This window comes from Alexandromys fortis, unplaced genomic scaffold (genome assembly GCF_014885135.2).
Source record: "Alexandromys fortis isolate MF-2015 unplaced genomic scaffold, M_Fortis_MF-2015_v1.1 scaffold_26, whole genome shotgun sequence".
NCBI lineage: Eukaryota > Metazoa > Chordata > Mammalia > Rodentia > Cricetidae > Alexandromys > Alexandromys fortis.
In genome coordinates this window covers 9,229,045-9,246,935 of record NW_026067894.1, presented here as the reverse complement: position 1 = coordinate 9,246,935, position 17,891 = coordinate 9,229,045, and the positions used below count along the sequence as shown (strand labels likewise).

Here is a 17,891-nt window from a genome sequence, read left to right as displayed (position 1 = left end):
TAGGGGGTCCCAAATTTAAGTCAACAGAGACTCCTTCTTGGGGGTGGGGAGAGAGGAGGAGCAAGGGGAAAGAAAAAAAGTAACAACAAAAAAGAAAAACAAAAACCAAACATGCAAACAACCTAAATACTCAACAGTGAATATCACATCACTTAAAGAAAAAAATTCTCTCTAAAAAAACTGGTCAGTGGGCAGGCAGAATGGCTCCGTGGGTAAGGGAGCTTGCCGTCCAGACTTCCGATCCCAGTTTCTTCCTGTGGCCCTACACAGAGGGAGAGAGCTGACTCCAGTAAGTGTTCCTCTGACCTCCACATGGACACTGTGCCACACATGTGTATGTATCCACACACGCAAACAAATAAAATAATCATATTTTTAATTAGAAAAGATTTCATAAGATAAAATATAGCTCAATGTACTATATTGTACAGAGATGACCATACTTAATAATATTTTAGTGAATAACTTCCTGGCCCTTGTTCATCATTTTCATGAGCTGCATAACAGGTTATGGATGGAAACATCACTATTTTAAGTCTGCTGCTGTTGCATATCTGTGCTGTCCTTATTTACTACAAGAAGAGAAGAACTATTTGGAAATTTAAACAAGAGTCTAGAGCCGGGCAGTGATGGTTCACGCCTTTAATCCCAGCGGGGCGGGGAGGGGTACAGAGGCAGGTGGATTTCTGTGAGTTTGAGGCCAACCTGGTCTACAAGAGCTAGTTCCAGGACAGGCTCCAAAGCCAGGGAAACCCTGTCTTGAAAAACAAAACAAAAAACAAACAAACAAACAAAAAACAACACAAAATAAAGTAAGAGCGTTTATCTAGCATGTACAAGGACATGGGTTTCCATCCTCTGTGTTACAGGACAGAAAGCCCGCTGTCTCTGGGAGAGAGCTTAGCGTTTTGTTTACAACCTTTGAACAATGAGCATTCCTATCAGCTTTAACCCTACACAGACATAAACCTGGCTTGAAGAATTATTATAGGCAAGAAGAAAAGAGAAATTAAAAATGACAGTGTGCACCAGAAAGATTTGTGGCGTGCATGTGACCTGGACCTCGGGGACACGCGCTCACCTGATGCCAAAGACACAGTGGATGTAGTTCCAGATGGCCCTGCGGAGCATGGAGGTGTCCACGCCGCTGTGCATGGCGATGGTGTTGTAGGTGAGGCTGTAGGCTACCTGAAACTTCTCATCCAGCAGCTGTCCGCCCTCAGGGTAGAGCCGCTGGATCAGGGAGTAGCCATGGTCTTCCCAGGTATAATCCTGAGGAATGAGGGAGGAGGTCAGTGAGCAAGAAGTGGGAGGCCCAAGGCTGGCCCGAGATCTGTGCTCTGGACCTCTGGAGTTCACACCTTAGCTTTGCATAATGTGCCCTCCCTGAACCACAGATCTGATATGCGGCAATGTTCCAGGATGACTTTTCCCCGAATTGGTTTTTATTATTATTTTTTTTTTGGTTCTTTTTCCAGTCAGGGTTTCTCTGTAGCTTTGCAGCCTGTCCTGGAACTAGCTCTTGTAGACCAGGCTGGCCTTGAACTCACAGAGATCCACCTGCCTCTGCCTCCCGAGTGCTGGAATTAAAGACAAGCACCACCACTGCCCAGCGGGATCTTTTTTTATTATTAATTTTTTTATTATATACACAATGTTGTGTCTGCATGCCAGAAGAGGGAACCAGATCAAACTACAGATGGTTGTGAGCCACCAAATGGATGCTGGGAATTGAACTCAGGACCTCTGGAAGAACAGCCAACACTCTTAATCTCTGAGTCATCTCTCCAGTCCCATGAATTGGATCTTTCAAGTCTTCATTGCCCCCTTACAGATTTTTTTTTTTTCCCAGACAGGGTTTCTCTGTAGCTTTGGAGTCTGTCCTGGAACTAGCTCTTTGTAGAACAGGTTGGCCCTGAACTCACAGAGATCCGCCAGTCTCTACCTCCCGAGTGCTGGGATTAAAGACGTGCACCACCACTGCCCGGTGCCCTTAAGGATTTTTTGTTTTGTTTTGTTTTATTTTGTTGCTTCTCTGTCCTGGAATTGTTCTGTATAACACGCTGGCCTCGAACCTACAGAGATCGACCTGCCTCTGTCTCCCAAGGACTGAGACTGAAGGCGTGTGCTACCAAGGCTCAGCGCCCTCATAGGTTTTTTTTTTTTTTTAAATCCAACTTGAGAACCACTGGAAGCTCTTGTCCTTGCTTATATGCAACTCTAAAGCAAGGCACTGAACAACACCAATGCGGGGAGCCTCACCTGGGCACGGAAGGTAGGGGGGGCCTGAGTCCCTCGACGAGTGAAGTCTTTATATCCAAAAGTGGGGTCTTCCACAAAGCATACAATGTCTGGGTGTGGAGAGGGCTCCAGGATATCCGCTGAGGGCCAAATCAGAAAGAGATGCAGTGAGGCTGAGGCCAGAGCACAGCAGGCTCGGTATTATCTGAGAGGCCAGGGGAGGCACAGGAGGGGACCACAGAGAGCCTCCCCCCACAGTAAGTGGGAAGACTTTAGCTAGAGTCACTCCTGGGGAGGAGGAGACTCCTGTCCAAGAACTCAGGAGGCAAGGCCCCCTATAACAGTGATAGCGGTAGTTTTGTGGGATAGTTAAACCTGGGAAAGGCTCAGCTAAGCTTGGTCCCATCTACCTGACGTAAGCCCCAAAGGGCTAATAGACCAGGATTCAAAGGTGAGTGTGAACACAAGGCCCTTGCTCAGAACCTCTTGGAAGCAGAACGCATGGTGCATGGAGGTGCCTGCTCCCATCAGAAGGGTAAAGAGAGAGGCAGCCCCAGCACTGACATCTGTCATCCTGTACCTGAGGGGGTTACCAGCAGACTTTCTGACTTCTCCAGCTCAAAACGGTTCTCCATCTCCTCCTGGGAAGCGCCCTCATCCCGCAGCAGGCTCTCCTGCAGCTGCCTCATTCGCTCCATGAGAGCTTCCACATCACGGGCAGCTTCAAAACCCTGTGGGGAGACCCAGGAGACACATCTAGTCCCCCCTTCCTGGTACTCTGGAAAGCTTCACTAGGAATTTCCACATCCCAGGCCTTCCTGGGTGATCAGAAAGAACGAGAGCATTTCTGAGCCAGCCATCACACCGGGCAGTTCAGAGTCTATGACCTCCCACTCGGACATTTCTAAGGCCATATGTAGAAGAGACAAGTGTCTTCCTTCACTTGTAATTGACAAGGTTTCTAGGTTTTGTTTGTTTTGAGACAAGATAGTCACAAAGTAGCTCTAGCTGTCCTGGAGCTTTGGATGTAGACCAGAGGCCTTGAACTCACAGAGATCCACCTGCCTCTGCCTTCTGAATGCTAGGATTATGGCAGTTTCTGTTGATTGGTGGGTTTTGGGTTTTGTTTTGTTCTTAAATTTGTTTTTATGTGCATTTGTGCTTTGCCTGCATGCATATCCGTGTGAGTGCCAGATGCATTGGAAATAGAGTTATAGACAGTTGTGAGCTGCCATGTGGATACTGGGAATTGAACCTGGATCTTCTGGAAGAACAGCCAGTGTTCTTAACCACTGACGCATGTCTCCGGCCCCTATTATATGGTTTTTGGTGCTGTTGCTGATTGAACTCAAGACCTCATACAGACTAGGCAAACAGCCACCACTGAGCTATACTGAAGCCCAAATTTTGTACCAGAAAAAAAATGTCAGACATAGTGGCTCACTTCTCTAATCCCAGCACAGCAAGCAGATGGGGATGTGAGGGATCACCATGAGTTTGAAGCTAGCCTGGACCAGAGTAAGGCCCTGCCGCAAAAATAGCAAAACAAAGTCAAAGACATCAACAAACAACACAAATCAGCTGGTACGATGAAATGCACCTGTAGTTCAGTCTCAGTACTACTTGGCTCCACAGTAAGTTCCAGGCCATTTCAGGCTTAACACAACACAACAAACAAACAGAAAACCCAGCTGACTGTGAGCCTAAGAGGCTATGAGTTTTAAAGCCAAGCAATTTTGCCGTAGCCCCTCTGTGAAGAGATGGAGAAGCAGTGGTTTCTATTCCCAGAGCAGAGGCCGTACCATCTTTCTCCCACACCGAGACCCAGGAACCTGACTTACCCCAGAGTTGTCCAGTGGGTCCCCACTTGGGGGGCTGCCTTGCTCACTGGGGGGCGAGGGCGCCTGTGAGGCAGGGCTGCCCTCTGCATCTCCTTCAGGAAGTATTCCACAGCCAAACACGAAGGAGGCCAGAGAGTGGCAGTGGGTTAGCAGGACCAGAGCTTGAATGAGCTCAGCCAGGGACCAGCTGTGCTCTCCAGTCTTCAGTAAGGCCTGGAAGGGAGGGAGAGCTAACCACTTAGTGGCTGTCCCTGGGCTATGCCCTAGTCCAGCCCCTAGGCTTCCTTGGGGTCCCAACTCTGCTTAGCACACCTGGATATGCTCCTTGGTGATGAGCCATGGCCGATGTGCCAGCAACTTGTTGATCTCGCTGAGTTTGCGTAGCTTTTCGGGGGCCCGGTGGAGGCCCAGAAGCCACTCAGGGTCACCGCCAGTCTGCAAGAACTCAGTCATGTGGGAGCCGATCAGGTAAGAACACTGGTGGCGGGCGGCAGCCTGTGAAGGGAAGCGATAAGCCTGAGCTACCGTCCTTCTCTGCCCCTTTATCGTAAGATCCCCTTGAGATCTAAGAGATAGAGAAATAAATCTATGTTCTAACCAGCTCTGCCACCAGCTTGCTGGTCACCTGACCCCTTTGCACCTCAATTTCCCCATCTGCAAAGCACACTCTTAAAGATGCCCCTCTTCAAAACCTAAAATTCCACGGACATCATCAGGTAAAAGCTAGGCACTTCCTCTTCACCTAAAAAAAATCAACTCGGAATAGTCCCAGCAAATGAACCCACCATTTGGCCACCCCCGCTGCAAGCACCAGGCCCAGACACACTTACCATGATGGCAATGTAGTGACGCCAAGAGCTGGCTAGGGGCCCATCTGTATGCAGCAGCAGATAGTGCAGGCGCCAAAAACTGCTAAGGTAGTCAGGGTGGAGACCCATCACCACTGCCAGGTTGTCCACCCGTCCTGAAGACATCAGGGCCTCGAGTCCCAGGTGCTGCTCGAGGCTCTCGGCTCCTTCCCGAAGGATCTGATAGGCAAAGGGGAAAGCATGGGTTTCCGTCTGCCCCATTCAGACCAACCTCTCTTTAATAGAGCTGTATTATACAGATATAAAAGGAGGAGACTGAGCACTGCCATCGCGCCCCAAAGAGGAAACTGAGTAAGTGAACACTTATTAGGCACCCGATAGAACTTAACACATGTCTCTCACTGCCCAAATACTTCATATGTATCAACTCACTCAATCTTTTAAAACAGCTATTAAACTAGTTTCATTTCCTCTATTTTTCCTTTTTTTTTTTTTTTTTTTTTTTTGGCTTTTCGAGATAGGGTTTCTCTGTGGCTTTGGAGCCTGTCCTGGAACTAGCTCTGTAGACCAGGCTGGTCTCGAACTCAGATCCTCTTGCCTCTGCCTCCCGAGTGCTGGGATTAAAGGCGTGTGCCACCATCGCCCGGCTCTATTTTTCTTTTGTAATAATTTTTTTTTTTTCAATGCTGAGGACCAAACTTAGGGCATCGTTCATGCTAGGCAAATATTCTACCACTAAACTATGTCCCTAGACCTTCTTCTCTATTTTAAATATTTCAAGACAGGGTTTCTCTGTTCAGCCCTTGCTATCCTAGAACTCGCTCTGTAGACCAGGCTGTCCAGGAACTCAGAGATCCGCCCGCCTCTGCTTCCTGAGTGCTGGGATTTAAGGTGTGCGCTACCCCGCTTCTTACAGATGAAGATTTGCGAAGAAATTAAGAAGAATGGTTGCTGGAGACTGGCTCAGTGGTAATCTAAATATTTAGCAAGCATGAGGCCCTGGTTCAATCCCTGGCAATTAAAAAAAAAAATGTGTGTGGTTTCTCCTGGCTACATAGGATTTCTCTTCTAATACGGCAGATGTAGACAGCCGTGGAGGGTAGGGGAAGGGCAGAACAGTTCACAGGTCCCAACTGTCTTTTCATGTAGAACAGTTTAACCTCATGGGACTTTTGTCTTTTTTTAAATTCAGGGTCTCGTGTAGCCCAGGCTGGCCTCAAACTTCTAATCCTCCTGCCTCTGCTCCAAGTGGTGGGGCTATAGGCATACACCACCATGATCAGTTTATAAGGAGATAAGGCTCGAACCCAGGGCTTTGTGGACGCCGGGCAAGTGCTCTAGCACCTGCACTGAACTACAGAACAGCCCCTCTTCCTCTTTTTCTTCCTTCTCTTATTTATTCATTGTGGGGCTGGGCGCCAAACCCTGGGCCTTGTGCATGGTAAGCAAGTGTTCTACCACTGAGCTACATCCCCAGGCCTGACTGACTCGTTCCTCTAACAGATAGCCATCCAATTATGAATCTCCTTGAGTGTCTGAACTTGTCCTGCGAGGTGAGTGCTATTATTTTCCTCCATTAATAGATGAAGAGACCAGATGTGCTTGAAGCCACAGATCTGATAAATGACAGAAACAGGATTCTAATCTAGATGAACTCCAAGACCTGTTTCCCCCGCCCCTTTTTTTAAAAATAAAAAAAGAGTAATTCATAAATGAGAAAAAAATCAACTACAACAACAACATTTGAGGTTAAAATGCTGGGATATAGATGCAAATACCACCGGGTGGTTGTTCCCTTACTAAAGAGGGGGGGGAAGAGAACTCAGATCTTTATCAGCAGGCCACAAACCATTTGGCCTACAAGTGAGACAGCACACGTTCAAGGCCAGTCTAATCTATGCGGTGAGTTGTAGGCAGGCCTGGCCTAGAGTTAAGCCATCTCAAAACCAGAAAGAGGAAACAGGAAGCTCCATCCCTGTACAACAGATCCCCTGTGTGTGTATTCTGAAGGCATTCCCGAGTTACCCACGCACTAGATCGCAGCTCCAGGACGGCCAGGGGTTGGTCTTATTCTCTATCCCTGTTGAATGAGTGGGGGGGCTAGGGATGTAGCTCAGTAGTGGGTGGGACACTGGCCTAGCATGCGTGCCAATCAAACCAACTAGATTTGTTTCTTAGCACAGAGAAAAGGAAATAGCTAACCATGAGCCGGACGTGGTGGTCCACGTCTGTAATCCCAGCATAAGGAGGCTAAGGGAGGAAGATCTCTCACTGTGAGTGAGGCCAGCCAGGGTACAGAGCGAAGACCTTGTCGCAAGATCAGAATAGCAGCTAGGCGAAGGGTGAACAGATTCTGCAGGTGAAAGATGTTCTTGTAAAGTAAACAAGAGCAAGCTTGGCACCATGACCGTGGTTCTGTAGTTACGAGACCAGAGTGGGCTTGCTTTCCCTTCCCCTCTGCACATTCCCCCATGCTCTTTCTGAGATGGTTGAATTTCTCCTTATCCCTGATGGACCTAAGATATGGAGCCCCGGCTGGTTTCAAAATCTATAGCAATCCTCCTGCCTCTGCTTTCCCAAGTACTAGGATTACAAGCATAAAGCCACCATGTCAAGTGAACCCAATGCTTCGGGCACCTGAAAACAATAAACAGAAGGTAATTTTAAAGTTTTTTTTTTCTTTTTGCTATATAGATACTTCTATAAGTGATCATGGCTCAGAAGAGGCGTGGCTATATCTCTTGTCTTATTACATAGAAATAAGCACTAGTTTGGGAATGTCAAGTTTGGGGTGTCACTATAATTCCATCTCCCCCACCTCCAGACAGGTTTTCTCTGTGTGGCTTTGGTTCCTGTCCTGGAACTTACTGTTACCAGGCTGGCCTTGAACTCACAGAGATCTGCCTGCCTCTGCCTCCTGAGTGTCACCATCACCCGGCTTTCAAGAGTTTTTTTTTTTTTTTTTTTAAATTAAGTAAGTCAGGAGTGGGAAAATAAAAGATCCCGATCTACCCGTGTTCCACGGCCTTTCCTCCGAGGGACCAAAGACGCCAATCCCGGTCCAGACTCACCTCCTCCACGGGAATGAAGGCGCTGGGTCCTCGAGGACCTCGCCGAGCCCGGCCCTCCTGATGCTCCTGTGCAAAAACACATGGTGGTTACTTGGCAGGCGGAGCTTAGCTGGCAGACTGTTAGCCCCTTAGCATCCTTCTCTACCCTGGGATGCTGTGTTTCGAAACTACCTTCTTGGTACACCCAAGAATGGAGGAGCCACATTCAGACCCACTTGTCGGGTAGCAAATGGGTGAGAAAACAGCTCGCTAAGAGGGCACAGCAAGGCCGGCCTGCTCAGGCACTCAGCAAGGACCTAGAAAACCCAGCATGGGTGAGTGGGAGGGGCCAGAGGAAGGAAACAGACAACTGTCATGTTGCCTATCGCCAAAGACATGGCTCAGTGGGTAAGGGGGGCTTGCCACCAACTGTGAAGACCTACTACATTCAATCTCTGGGCACCCACAAGTTAGAAAGAGACCTGACTCCTACAAATTGTCCTCTGGTCTCATACACACACACACACACACACACACACACACACACACACCCATGCATGTTGTAATTTATGCACGCACACACACACTTTCTTTTCTTTTTTTTTTGGCTTTTCGAATCAGGGTTTCTCTGTGTAACAGTCATGGAACTGCCCTGGAACTCACTTTGTAGACCAGGCTGGTCTCGAACTCACTGCTTCCCAAGTACTGGGATTAAAGACGTGTGTCACCACTGCCCGGCTTCAAAAAGGCCACAAATGGTGGCACAGCCTGTCTGGGGCTCAGGGGAAGACCCCTTTAAAATAAGAACCCTTTATATTCCAAAGCCAGTTACCACCCTACATGCCTAGGAAGAAGCTTCAGTTCCTCTCAAATAATCATTTTTATTTGTTTTTTCTTGAATGCTAAAACCTCTAGGCATGACGCTTGGCATGCGGGGCACATTCTACACGGAGCTGCGTCGGTCACAGCCCTCTGCAAACGGTCATTTGTTTATCCTTCTCGCCATATCTAGGCTATCACCGCTCGGAGCCTCACCAACTGTCCATGCCTGCACTTACTCTGCCCGATGCCATCCCTTCACTACCCGGTATCCATCCGATACCCGGTAACCAGATTAACTTCTGAAGTATGAATCTGTTCCAGTCCCTTAAAACCCCAACCTCCCCATTCCAAAGGCTTCCAGATAAACAGGAGGTCCCCTTTGGGGCTCAGTAGCCTTCCCAGGTCTACTGTCAGGTCTACTGTCAGTGACCACACGGTTCCCAGCGTTTCTGCCTCCGCAAACACTGTCTGCTAAGGGCCTCTTTTAAGTTGCTCTGCTCCCACATCCAGCAGGGCAGCTTCATTCATTCTGCTCTGTGAATGAAAACAGAAAGCAGAGGGGGGGGGGAATCCAAGTGGGAGGCGCAGGCTGGTGGCAGCTATTCTGACTTGAGCTTCTTTGAGCCGGAGCCATGTATTCAATGAAGCTGCTTCTCCTGCTCCTAGATCCGCGGACTGGGAGAACATTCTACTTATTCACTTAGGTTCTGAATGACAGCGTGGGGCTCTCCATACCAACTGATGATAATAATCGGCCCAAATAACAAACAGTTCTGTCTTCACTACAGAGGGGCTGTGCCCCAGCCCCTTTCCTCTGGTAAGATCCAGGCCTAGTCCTGGTACCTCAGATGTTCAGGGACTCAAAACTGTACTCCAGCCTTATATTTTTGAAGTGGCCAAAAGTCCCCTGGGGTCAACGACATAACAAAAAGAAAGAAAGAAGGAGCCCAGAGGCCTAGGTGTGCAGACTGGCTGGGCTGCTAATCAGCTGTGTGGTCTGGGAGAGCTACTTAGGCTCTCTGGAGTCTGATTCTGAGGAGAGAAGGCATGTCCCACTAGCCTCCATGCAGGCCTTCAACCCGCACTTGTCAGAGGTAGCAGCAGGCAGGGCTGGTCTGAGGGCATGCAGAAACACCCCCCCCCCAGCACTCCCTTCCAGCTCCCCTCCTCCCTCACTTGAGAAAGTGCCCAACAGCTCTCCGTCTGGGAGATAAGAACTGCCGACTCCACTGCCTGGGCCTCCCTCACTCCAGAGGACCGGAGGGCAGTTGGCCAAACACCTGTAAGACTAGCCCTGGGGAGGCCACCCTGGGCTACAGTGAGGTGATGGCCTCAAACAAACAAGACCACTGGGTGTATGTGAAATACGCAGACACGGAAATTCTAAGCTGAAAAAAAATGAAAAGGAGAAAAGAAACCATAGCAGCACAGGCAGAGAGATAAGGGCGGGGAAGGACAGGGAACTGCCTTGAAATCACCAGAGCCTCAAGTCTGAGCCAAGAGCCAGCATCGGAAGGAAACAATATCCCTGGGTCCGGGTCCTAAGTGATGGTTCTAGACCTATCGGTATTTCACAGCGTTATAAATAATAACAATGTAGTGGACAATGAAAGCTTCAGAGGCGGGGACCACTGCCCCTCGGGAGAGTGCTGCCACGAGGGAGTGGAAAGTAGAACTCAAGTAGCCACACATTGTCTGCACAAGGCCCTGAGTTCAAGGCTTAACACAAAGAATAAATAAGTAAACTAGAAATAGATAGCTCCACCCACCAGTCAGCTATGTGAGCCTCAGTTTCCTCCCGGAATAAAGAGATTCTCACTGGATCATCATAAGGATTTTTGTTTGTTCTTTTCGAGACAGGGTTTCTCTGTAACTGTGGAGCCTGTCCTGGAACTAAATCTTGTAGACCAGGCTGGCCTCGAGCCACCTGCCTCTGCCTCCTGTGTGCTGGGATCAAAGGCTTAGTCAAAAGGATTTAATGGGACTAAGGCACACAGATTTACACCTCAGCACCTCCACCAGGGAGAGCACTTAAAGAAAGTCCCCTGTCATTAACTTCATTGTTATTTCAAACAAGAGCTTCCCTGCCCCGGAGTCCATTAGAATCCCTTTGTGAAGCTTTTTTTTTTCCCCTTACCTAAACCAAAGTCCCACCTCCAGCAAATGGGGGGGGGGGACACACACGCTGCCGGCATCATTTACCAATCAAATCACTCTTTCAGGTACCGAGCACAGCACTGAGAGCTTCTCAGGTAAAATCAGAACAATGTGGTTCACCTGACAATTTTGGCGCAAAGACCAAGTCCCAGGCAATGTTCACATCATTTCAGTTCCCGGGGATAAAGCAAACAAATGGTGACCAGGATGCAACCGGCTGTGAGTAATGGCAGGGTGGGAGGTGTGTGGTGCTTTAACAGGACAGGGAAAACTACTGGGGGGGCAGGTGACCTTGGAGGTCGGCTAGAAGGCAGCAGAGCTGGTGAGGTACCGGCAAGTCCTGAATGCAAGATAGGGTTAGGAATCCAGGGCTCCAGTACCCAGAAAGTTCCTTTGACCTTGACATCAGGGCAAGTCCAGGGGAAGCTGGAGGAGCAGGCTCCCACAGCCAAGAGGTGACACCACCCAATCAGCCATGGCTCCATTCCCTGGGACAGACAGGCAACAGCTATCTTGAGTAATAGCTGCAGTAGGTATTCCCTGGCTCCACTGGCTAGGCACTGACTAAAGCTTTACAGATGAGAGGTACAAGCCACTTCTGGTCACTCAGCTCGGGAGGAAGTGCGGGAGGTGAACGTGGGTGAACACACACCAGGTTCCTGGCAGCATGGGAGCCATTCCCCATTCTCGATAACCAAGGTTTATGAACCAGCACCCAGAGTTCGCCAAGAATGCTAAGTTCCTCATCTGCTCACTGTTTTAGGAATTCACTACCCCCACCCTCAACACCTACCGAGGGGACTCTTGCCCTGAGGACACAAAGGGTCTGGTTTCCTGTTGTTACTCCTGTGTCTACTGTGTCCAGTAGAACTTTTGGGGCTGGAGGGATAGCTTAGTGGTTAAGACCATTTGCTACTCTAACAGAGGACCCAAGATTGGTTCCCAGCACCCACACTGGGTGGTTCCAGCCCCAAATGATCCAACGTTCCCTTCTGGTCTCTGTGGGCACCTGCACACATGTGTACATATCCATACATACATATATTTAAAAAAAAAAAGAAAATAACTTTTTTTTTTGTTTTTTTTTGATACTGGCTTTCTCTGTAGCTTTGGAGCCTGTCCAGGAACTAGTTCTGTTGACCAGGCTGGTCTTGAACCCATAAAGATCTACCTGTCTCTGCCTCCTGAGGGCTGGGATTAAAGGTGTGCACCAGCACCACCTGGCTTTAGTTAATTTTTCGAGATGGTATGTAGCCTGGTCTGGATTGAAACTTTCAAACCCCTGCTTCTACACCACACCAGTTCTAAATTTTGTTTCATTTGTTCATTGTTTTGGGTCAAGGCCTCACTTTACAGCACATGAGGGCAGGGGTGGAACACATTCTGCAGCTTTGAACTCCAGGGCAAAACTCCTAATTTAGCCTCCTAAATGCTGGGATTACAGATGTGTGCCATCCTGCCTGGGGTTACTAGCTCTAGATTTTGTCAGATGTGCCTAGGAGCTGCCTACCACATTGACGAGCCCAGGTTCAGTACACCTGATGAAGTCATGATTTCAATCCAGCTTTAAAGACAAAAACAGGGGCCGGGCGGTGGTGGCACGCGCACCTTTAATCCTAGCACTTGGGAGGCAGAGGCAGGCAGATAGCTGTGAGTTCAAGACCAGCCTGGTCTACAAGAGCTAGGTCCAGGACAGGCTCCAAAGCTATGGAGAAACCCTGTCTTGAACTCCCCCCCCCAAAAAAACAACCAAAAAACAGGGAAACCTGGGGTGGGAGTGTGGCTGTAGCTACCATTGGCTTTTTCTCCATTTCCAACTGAAGGGATCCTGTGGAGGCAGGAACAATGAAGTCAGACCACCCTCTGGGAGGGCTCACTAGGGGGTCTTTAGGCCTTTGGTAAAAGGGACTACCTGCTTCAGAGAACAGACCAAGCTCCTAATTCAAAGGCTTGCTAGACAGTAATTTCTGTGTTAAACTCCAGAGCTCCCACCCTAATCAAATTGATCCATATCAATTTGAAGGCTATGGGGCTTATTTTGCATAGGAGAGTCAATTAAATGTCTAAAAATTAAGCACCAACTACCAAGTGTCTAATGCTCAGTTTGAACCCCGAAATGCCTGGCATCTTCTACAAGGCCCCTTCTGCTCTAACATAACAGTTTCTGGAAATGGCGATTTAACCCAGCCGCATTGGCCCCTCTGAGTAGCCCAACCTCTTTTCTTGTTCTCTGGAGTCTGCCAGCCCCAGGACTCAGTTAGAGACACCTGCTAAGACACTCTGCTTGCTGGGACTGCACACTATATGTCAGCTGAACTCAGACAGGAGCCTGGTTTACACCTGAGCTGAAAGACAGAAAAGCAGGCCCAGCAGAGCAGCAGACAGCATGGGCTGGGCCCTGGCTTCAAGGGCTTTACATGTTTGATCTCAACCATCCTGAGACAAACAAAACTTATCCCCTCTTTAGAGAAAATGGACCGAAGCTCAGAGTGGTCCCCTTCGGGGTCCAGCACAATTCATAAGGAGCTTCGGAGCCTCAAGGGTGCCATTTAAACACTTAGTTGCAAAGAACCAAGAGGCCTGCGGGGTCTTCCTGGTCCAGGAGAGGAAGGCAGAAAGGCCTACCTTAGATGAAGCTAACTCACAAAGGAGAAGGGACTAGAAGTGTGCACAGAGGGACTCATCAGGCAAGGGGTAAAAAAAAAGCTTTTTCTGAGGAAGTGACGTTTGAGGAAGTTATTTTAGAATCCAACACGGTTTTGAAAACATACCACCCAAGGCAAGAGTTGGAGCCTCGAACTCTTGGGGAGAGAAGCGCATCTGAAGGCCTGGACATTCCGGAGGGTCTGAAACAGTTGAAGTACTTGCTAACCATGCGGCCCTTCCCTGAATCTGGAGCACTGCAGTCTGGAAGATGGGCAGCCTATCACCAGATCAGGATTCTACTGATAGCAGACATCTGTAAGGACATCTTCTCTCTCTCTTTCTTTCTTTTTTTTTTTAAAGTATCTTTTTTTTTAAAAAAAATATTTATTTATTTATTATGTATACAATATTGTGTTCGCGTGAGTGCCTGAAGGCCAGAAGAGGGCACCAGACCTCATTCCAGATGGTTGTGAGCCACCATGTGGTTGCTGGGAATTGAACTCATGACCTTTGGAAGAGCAGGCAATGCTCTTAACCGCTGAGCCATCTCTCCAGCCCCCTCTCTCTTTCTTTTTATATATTTTTAGGTTTTTTTTGAGACAGGGTTTCTCTGTGTAGCCCTGGATGTCCTGGAACTAGCTCTTGTAGACCAGGCTGGCCTTGAACTCACAGAGACCCGCCTGCCTCTGCCTCCAGAGTGTGCACCACAACTGACCAGCAGGTCATTTTTTCCTGAAGGGGAAGAAGTAGAAATGTTGCAAACATTGTCAGCTTTCTCTAATACTGTAAAGTGAGCTTCTTAAATTCAGTGGTTGGGGGACACTGTAATCCCAACACTCAGGAGGCTGAAGTGGGAAGAGGGTCATGAAGTCCAGGCCAGATGGGACTGTAGAGTGAGACCCTGTCTGAAAATGGGGAGATTGGGAGAGGCTTTCTCTAAGGCACCCCATCTCCCTGAGGAACTGACCACCTGAGATCTTTTCTGCCAGCACCTTGGGGAGAGATCTGTGCAGGCTCTCCCCACTCAGGCAGCAGGGAACAGACTCAGGAAGTCCCTTGAGAGGCATTGGGGGTGGGGAGGGGATGTCTGCTAAGCCAGTCTGACAGAAGCTAGCATTTTTAATGCAATAACATGTTCTCTGCAATAAATATGTTTCAGACACACAGCTCAGGCTTTTGCTTGTATTTTAAATTAATTTGTTCAACAATCTCATGGAGATACCATCAAATCTTTTCTTTTTTCTTTTTTTTTGGTTTTTCGAGACAGGGTTTCTCTGTAGTTTTGGAGTCTGTCCTGGAACTAGCTCTTGTAGACCAGGCTGGTCTCGAACTCACAGAGATCCGCCTGCCTCTGCCTCCCGAGTGCTGGGATTAAAGGCCTGCGCCACCACCACCCATCGAGATACCATCAGATCTCTCTGTGCAAGAGACTACAATCTTGGCCAAGATAACCCAGCAAGAAAGGGGAGGGTGGGACGAGAATCCAGCACTCACCAGTGCTCGGCTGCTCTCAGGGACAACATTGTTCACAAAGCAGACAAACAAGAGTGACCAGAAAAGAATAGGCAGAAGCGAGGGTCATTTCTTCACCCAAATTCCTAAATATTCAAAGAAACCACCAGCCACTGGATGGAGAAGCCCCAGAAATGACATTCCTCAGACATGGGCTGAAATATTCTTAGAGTTACACAGAGGCCTTAGCACTAGCCCTCTACCCATTCTCAGCCCCGTCAATACACCAGCTCTGGCAGTGTATCGTCCACACTCCTCTAGGCTCAGAAACATCTTCGGCAGTGCCAAACATTCTCCAAAATCCTAGACATAACACAGGCCAAAGGCTAAGGATCAAGTGAAAAGCAGCCTTTCTCGGGCCTTCTTGGGCCTCAGTTTTCTCATTCTGTAAAATGGGGCAACAGTACGGTTTGTATTTGCTGCCTTTGTCAGACAAAACCTGTACCCTGCATACAGTAGGTGCTCCAAAAATAATAGAAGGCGTTCATTGTCGAGGCTGCTGGGAGGAAAAGGAGCTTTGTAACAGCATTATACCTCGTCTCCCTGCGAAGGCCCTCTACTCTCAGGAGAGAGCAAAACAAACTTTGAGGACCCCAGAACATTTTAATAGGGGAGCAGCCTGAGACTTGTTAGTCTTCGGGAGTCGGGACCAAGGGTTATTCGCTGTCTTCCCCAGCTCTGACCGCTGCCGCGGAGGATCAGGCAGCCATCCAAACCCCTAAAGCACTCCGGCCAATTTCCAGATCGGGGGTGCAGGCGGGGACTGGGGAAGGGGATTGATCTTCCTTGGCCAGTTCCAGACGGCTCACTCCTTTGGTTTCGCGATAGGTGCAGAAACCGATCCTAGAAAGAGCTCCCGGCCGCCTGCCCCCACCCAGAGGAAGGGAATCTGCGGAAGGGGGCGGGGAGGAGGAGTGGTCGGGTCTCTCCGGCCGGGATTTGCCTGGACTTGAAGACGCTCGCTCTACCGGAGCACAAACCCAGAGAGCCACGAGGAGGCGTCCCCTTTCATTGGCCAGGAGTCCGAAGGAGCCAGGGAGGTCTCTGCAGCCCCCTCCCCCCCGCAGGGTGTCGGGGGGGGGGGGTGAGTGAGGGCGAGGGGAGGGGAGGTAAGAGACCGGAGGCTGCAGTTGATGCAACCCTAGTCCTAGCTTACGTGCTACCAGACCCTAAGCCCGGTGGGCGCTCCAGACTTAGCTCGGGACAGCTCGAGCCTCGGCAGTGGCCGGAGAAGAGCGGTGTCGCCCGGCTGCTGCTTACCTCTTGGGTCCCGGGGCCCGCGACGCCGCCTCTGGCGAACGGCAGGTAGCCCTTGATCTCTGTCCGGCACTCGGTGTCCGCAACGATCATGGTGTGCGCCAGGACCCAGCCGCGGCTCGTCCGCGCCTGGGGTACCCAAGGGGGTCTGGGGCGGTCGCTCGCCGGAGGCCGGGGCTAGGGGTCGCCGGGGAAGCTCGAGAACCCTGGGGTGTCTCTCGGGGTGCGGAGAACCGGCGCTACCACGCTGGACACTTCTTCCAGCCTGGCTTGGGGAACTGCGGCCGGGCTCAGAGGCCTGGGGTTGGCCGCGGCGCAGGGCTTTTCACGGCCCGGAGTGCCTCGGAAGTCCGCAGTGGCCAGCGCTGCTCGCGAAGCCGGCGCTCCTCAGCATCCCCACCGCGGAACTGCCAGCCAGCGCTCGCCGGGCTCTGTCAGCGCGCTGCGGTCCCTGGAGGAGGGCGGGGACAAAAAAAGCCCCACGGAGCAGCCAATCAGAGGCCTGTTTCCCGGGAAGGCGGGGTCGACACCTCCCTCCGGAGCCAGCCATCTCTCCAATCAGCATCGAGAAGCACCTGGGAACTCTGGGAGCTGTAGTTGGCCTCGAACAGATGCTGCAAACTTTTGCAAGAAGGTTTAGTCAGACCTCTGGCTATACCAGATGAGAGTGACAGCCCAGAGAGTCATTTGGGCTCTGTGATGAAACGGGACTTCACTGGGCTGGGCCAGACAGCCAGGTGTGAAATCCCTTCCGAGTAAATTCTTCAGCTTTCCAGTTTCTGGAGGGACTGGTTAGGGCTACAGAGAAGCCCTAACCACATCCAGTTGCTCTAATTATAGATCAAATACCACATATTTGAAGGCCAAGAGCCACCACCCTGTCCCCTCCGGTCTTCAGAGAGCTGCACCTTTAGAAAGCACTAAGCCAAGGAAATCACCTACCTTATTTGCGGCATCTCTGGAAAATCCCTCCTTGACAAAATACCCTTGGCAAACTTAAATTTAATCTCAATCCTTATTGCTACAGTTTCCCTCTTCGCCTCTGCCTGTGTGCCTTCATTCCCGTCTTCCACCCTCCAGGCGCTCCTGGAAACTTGGTGACTTAGGTGTCTGTCTGGGTCTATTCTCACTTCTCCCTCTGGCCACTCCTGTCTGACTCCGCTTTTTCCTTCCACTCCCTAAGCGTGGGTGCTCCCCCAGTTTCTGTTTTTATCCCTCTTTTTTTCTAGACACTCACCCTCGTCACTTCTGGTACTCACCTCTCCTTTTGCGGAGAGATTGGTTCTTCCAGCCCCGCACCCCCACCCCCAACCCCCAGCACTGTAAGCTTGCTTCACCCATTCACAGCCAGTAATCTCATCCTTCACTGTGTTTCTTCAGGCCTCTCTTTTTGTTCCAACTTAAGTTCTCTTTCTTCTAGTCAAGGAGTGCTGGACAGGGCCAGAGCTGACTAGTCCTTTCAGATCCCCTCTGAAATAGTCTGAATTTAGGTTTATGGTACCAGAAATGATCTGATCTGACTAGGTCTAATGCCTGTCTAGCTACTGTGGAGAAGG

General features: G+C 49.9%; 1 protein-coding gene across 1 annotated transcript in view; it reads right to left on the bottom strand.

Moving 5' to 3' along the window:
• Positions 1-16,745, bottom strand: part of Sesn2 (sestrin 2) — a 19,878-nt gene extending 3,133 nt beyond the window's left edge. The window contains exons 1-8 of the mRNA XM_050154030.1: positions 16,339-16,745; positions 7,963-8,028; positions 4,913-5,110; positions 4,395-4,577; positions 4,083-4,295; positions 2,822-2,972; positions 2,263-2,381; positions 1,082-1,272 (exon numbers count right to left, since the gene is read on the bottom strand). Of these exons, the coding sequence (XP_050009987.1) occupies positions 1,082-1,272; positions 2,263-2,381; positions 2,822-2,972; positions 4,083-4,295; positions 4,395-4,577; positions 4,913-5,110; positions 7,963-8,028; positions 16,339-16,428 (1,211 nt within the window). The 5' untranslated portion in view covers positions 16,429-16,745. The remainder of the gene's footprint in view (positions 1-1,081; positions 1,273-2,262; positions 2,382-2,821; positions 2,973-4,082; positions 4,296-4,394; positions 4,578-4,912; positions 5,111-7,962; positions 8,029-16,338) is intronic.
• Between the last annotated feature and the right edge of the window lie 1,146 nt (positions 16,746-17,891).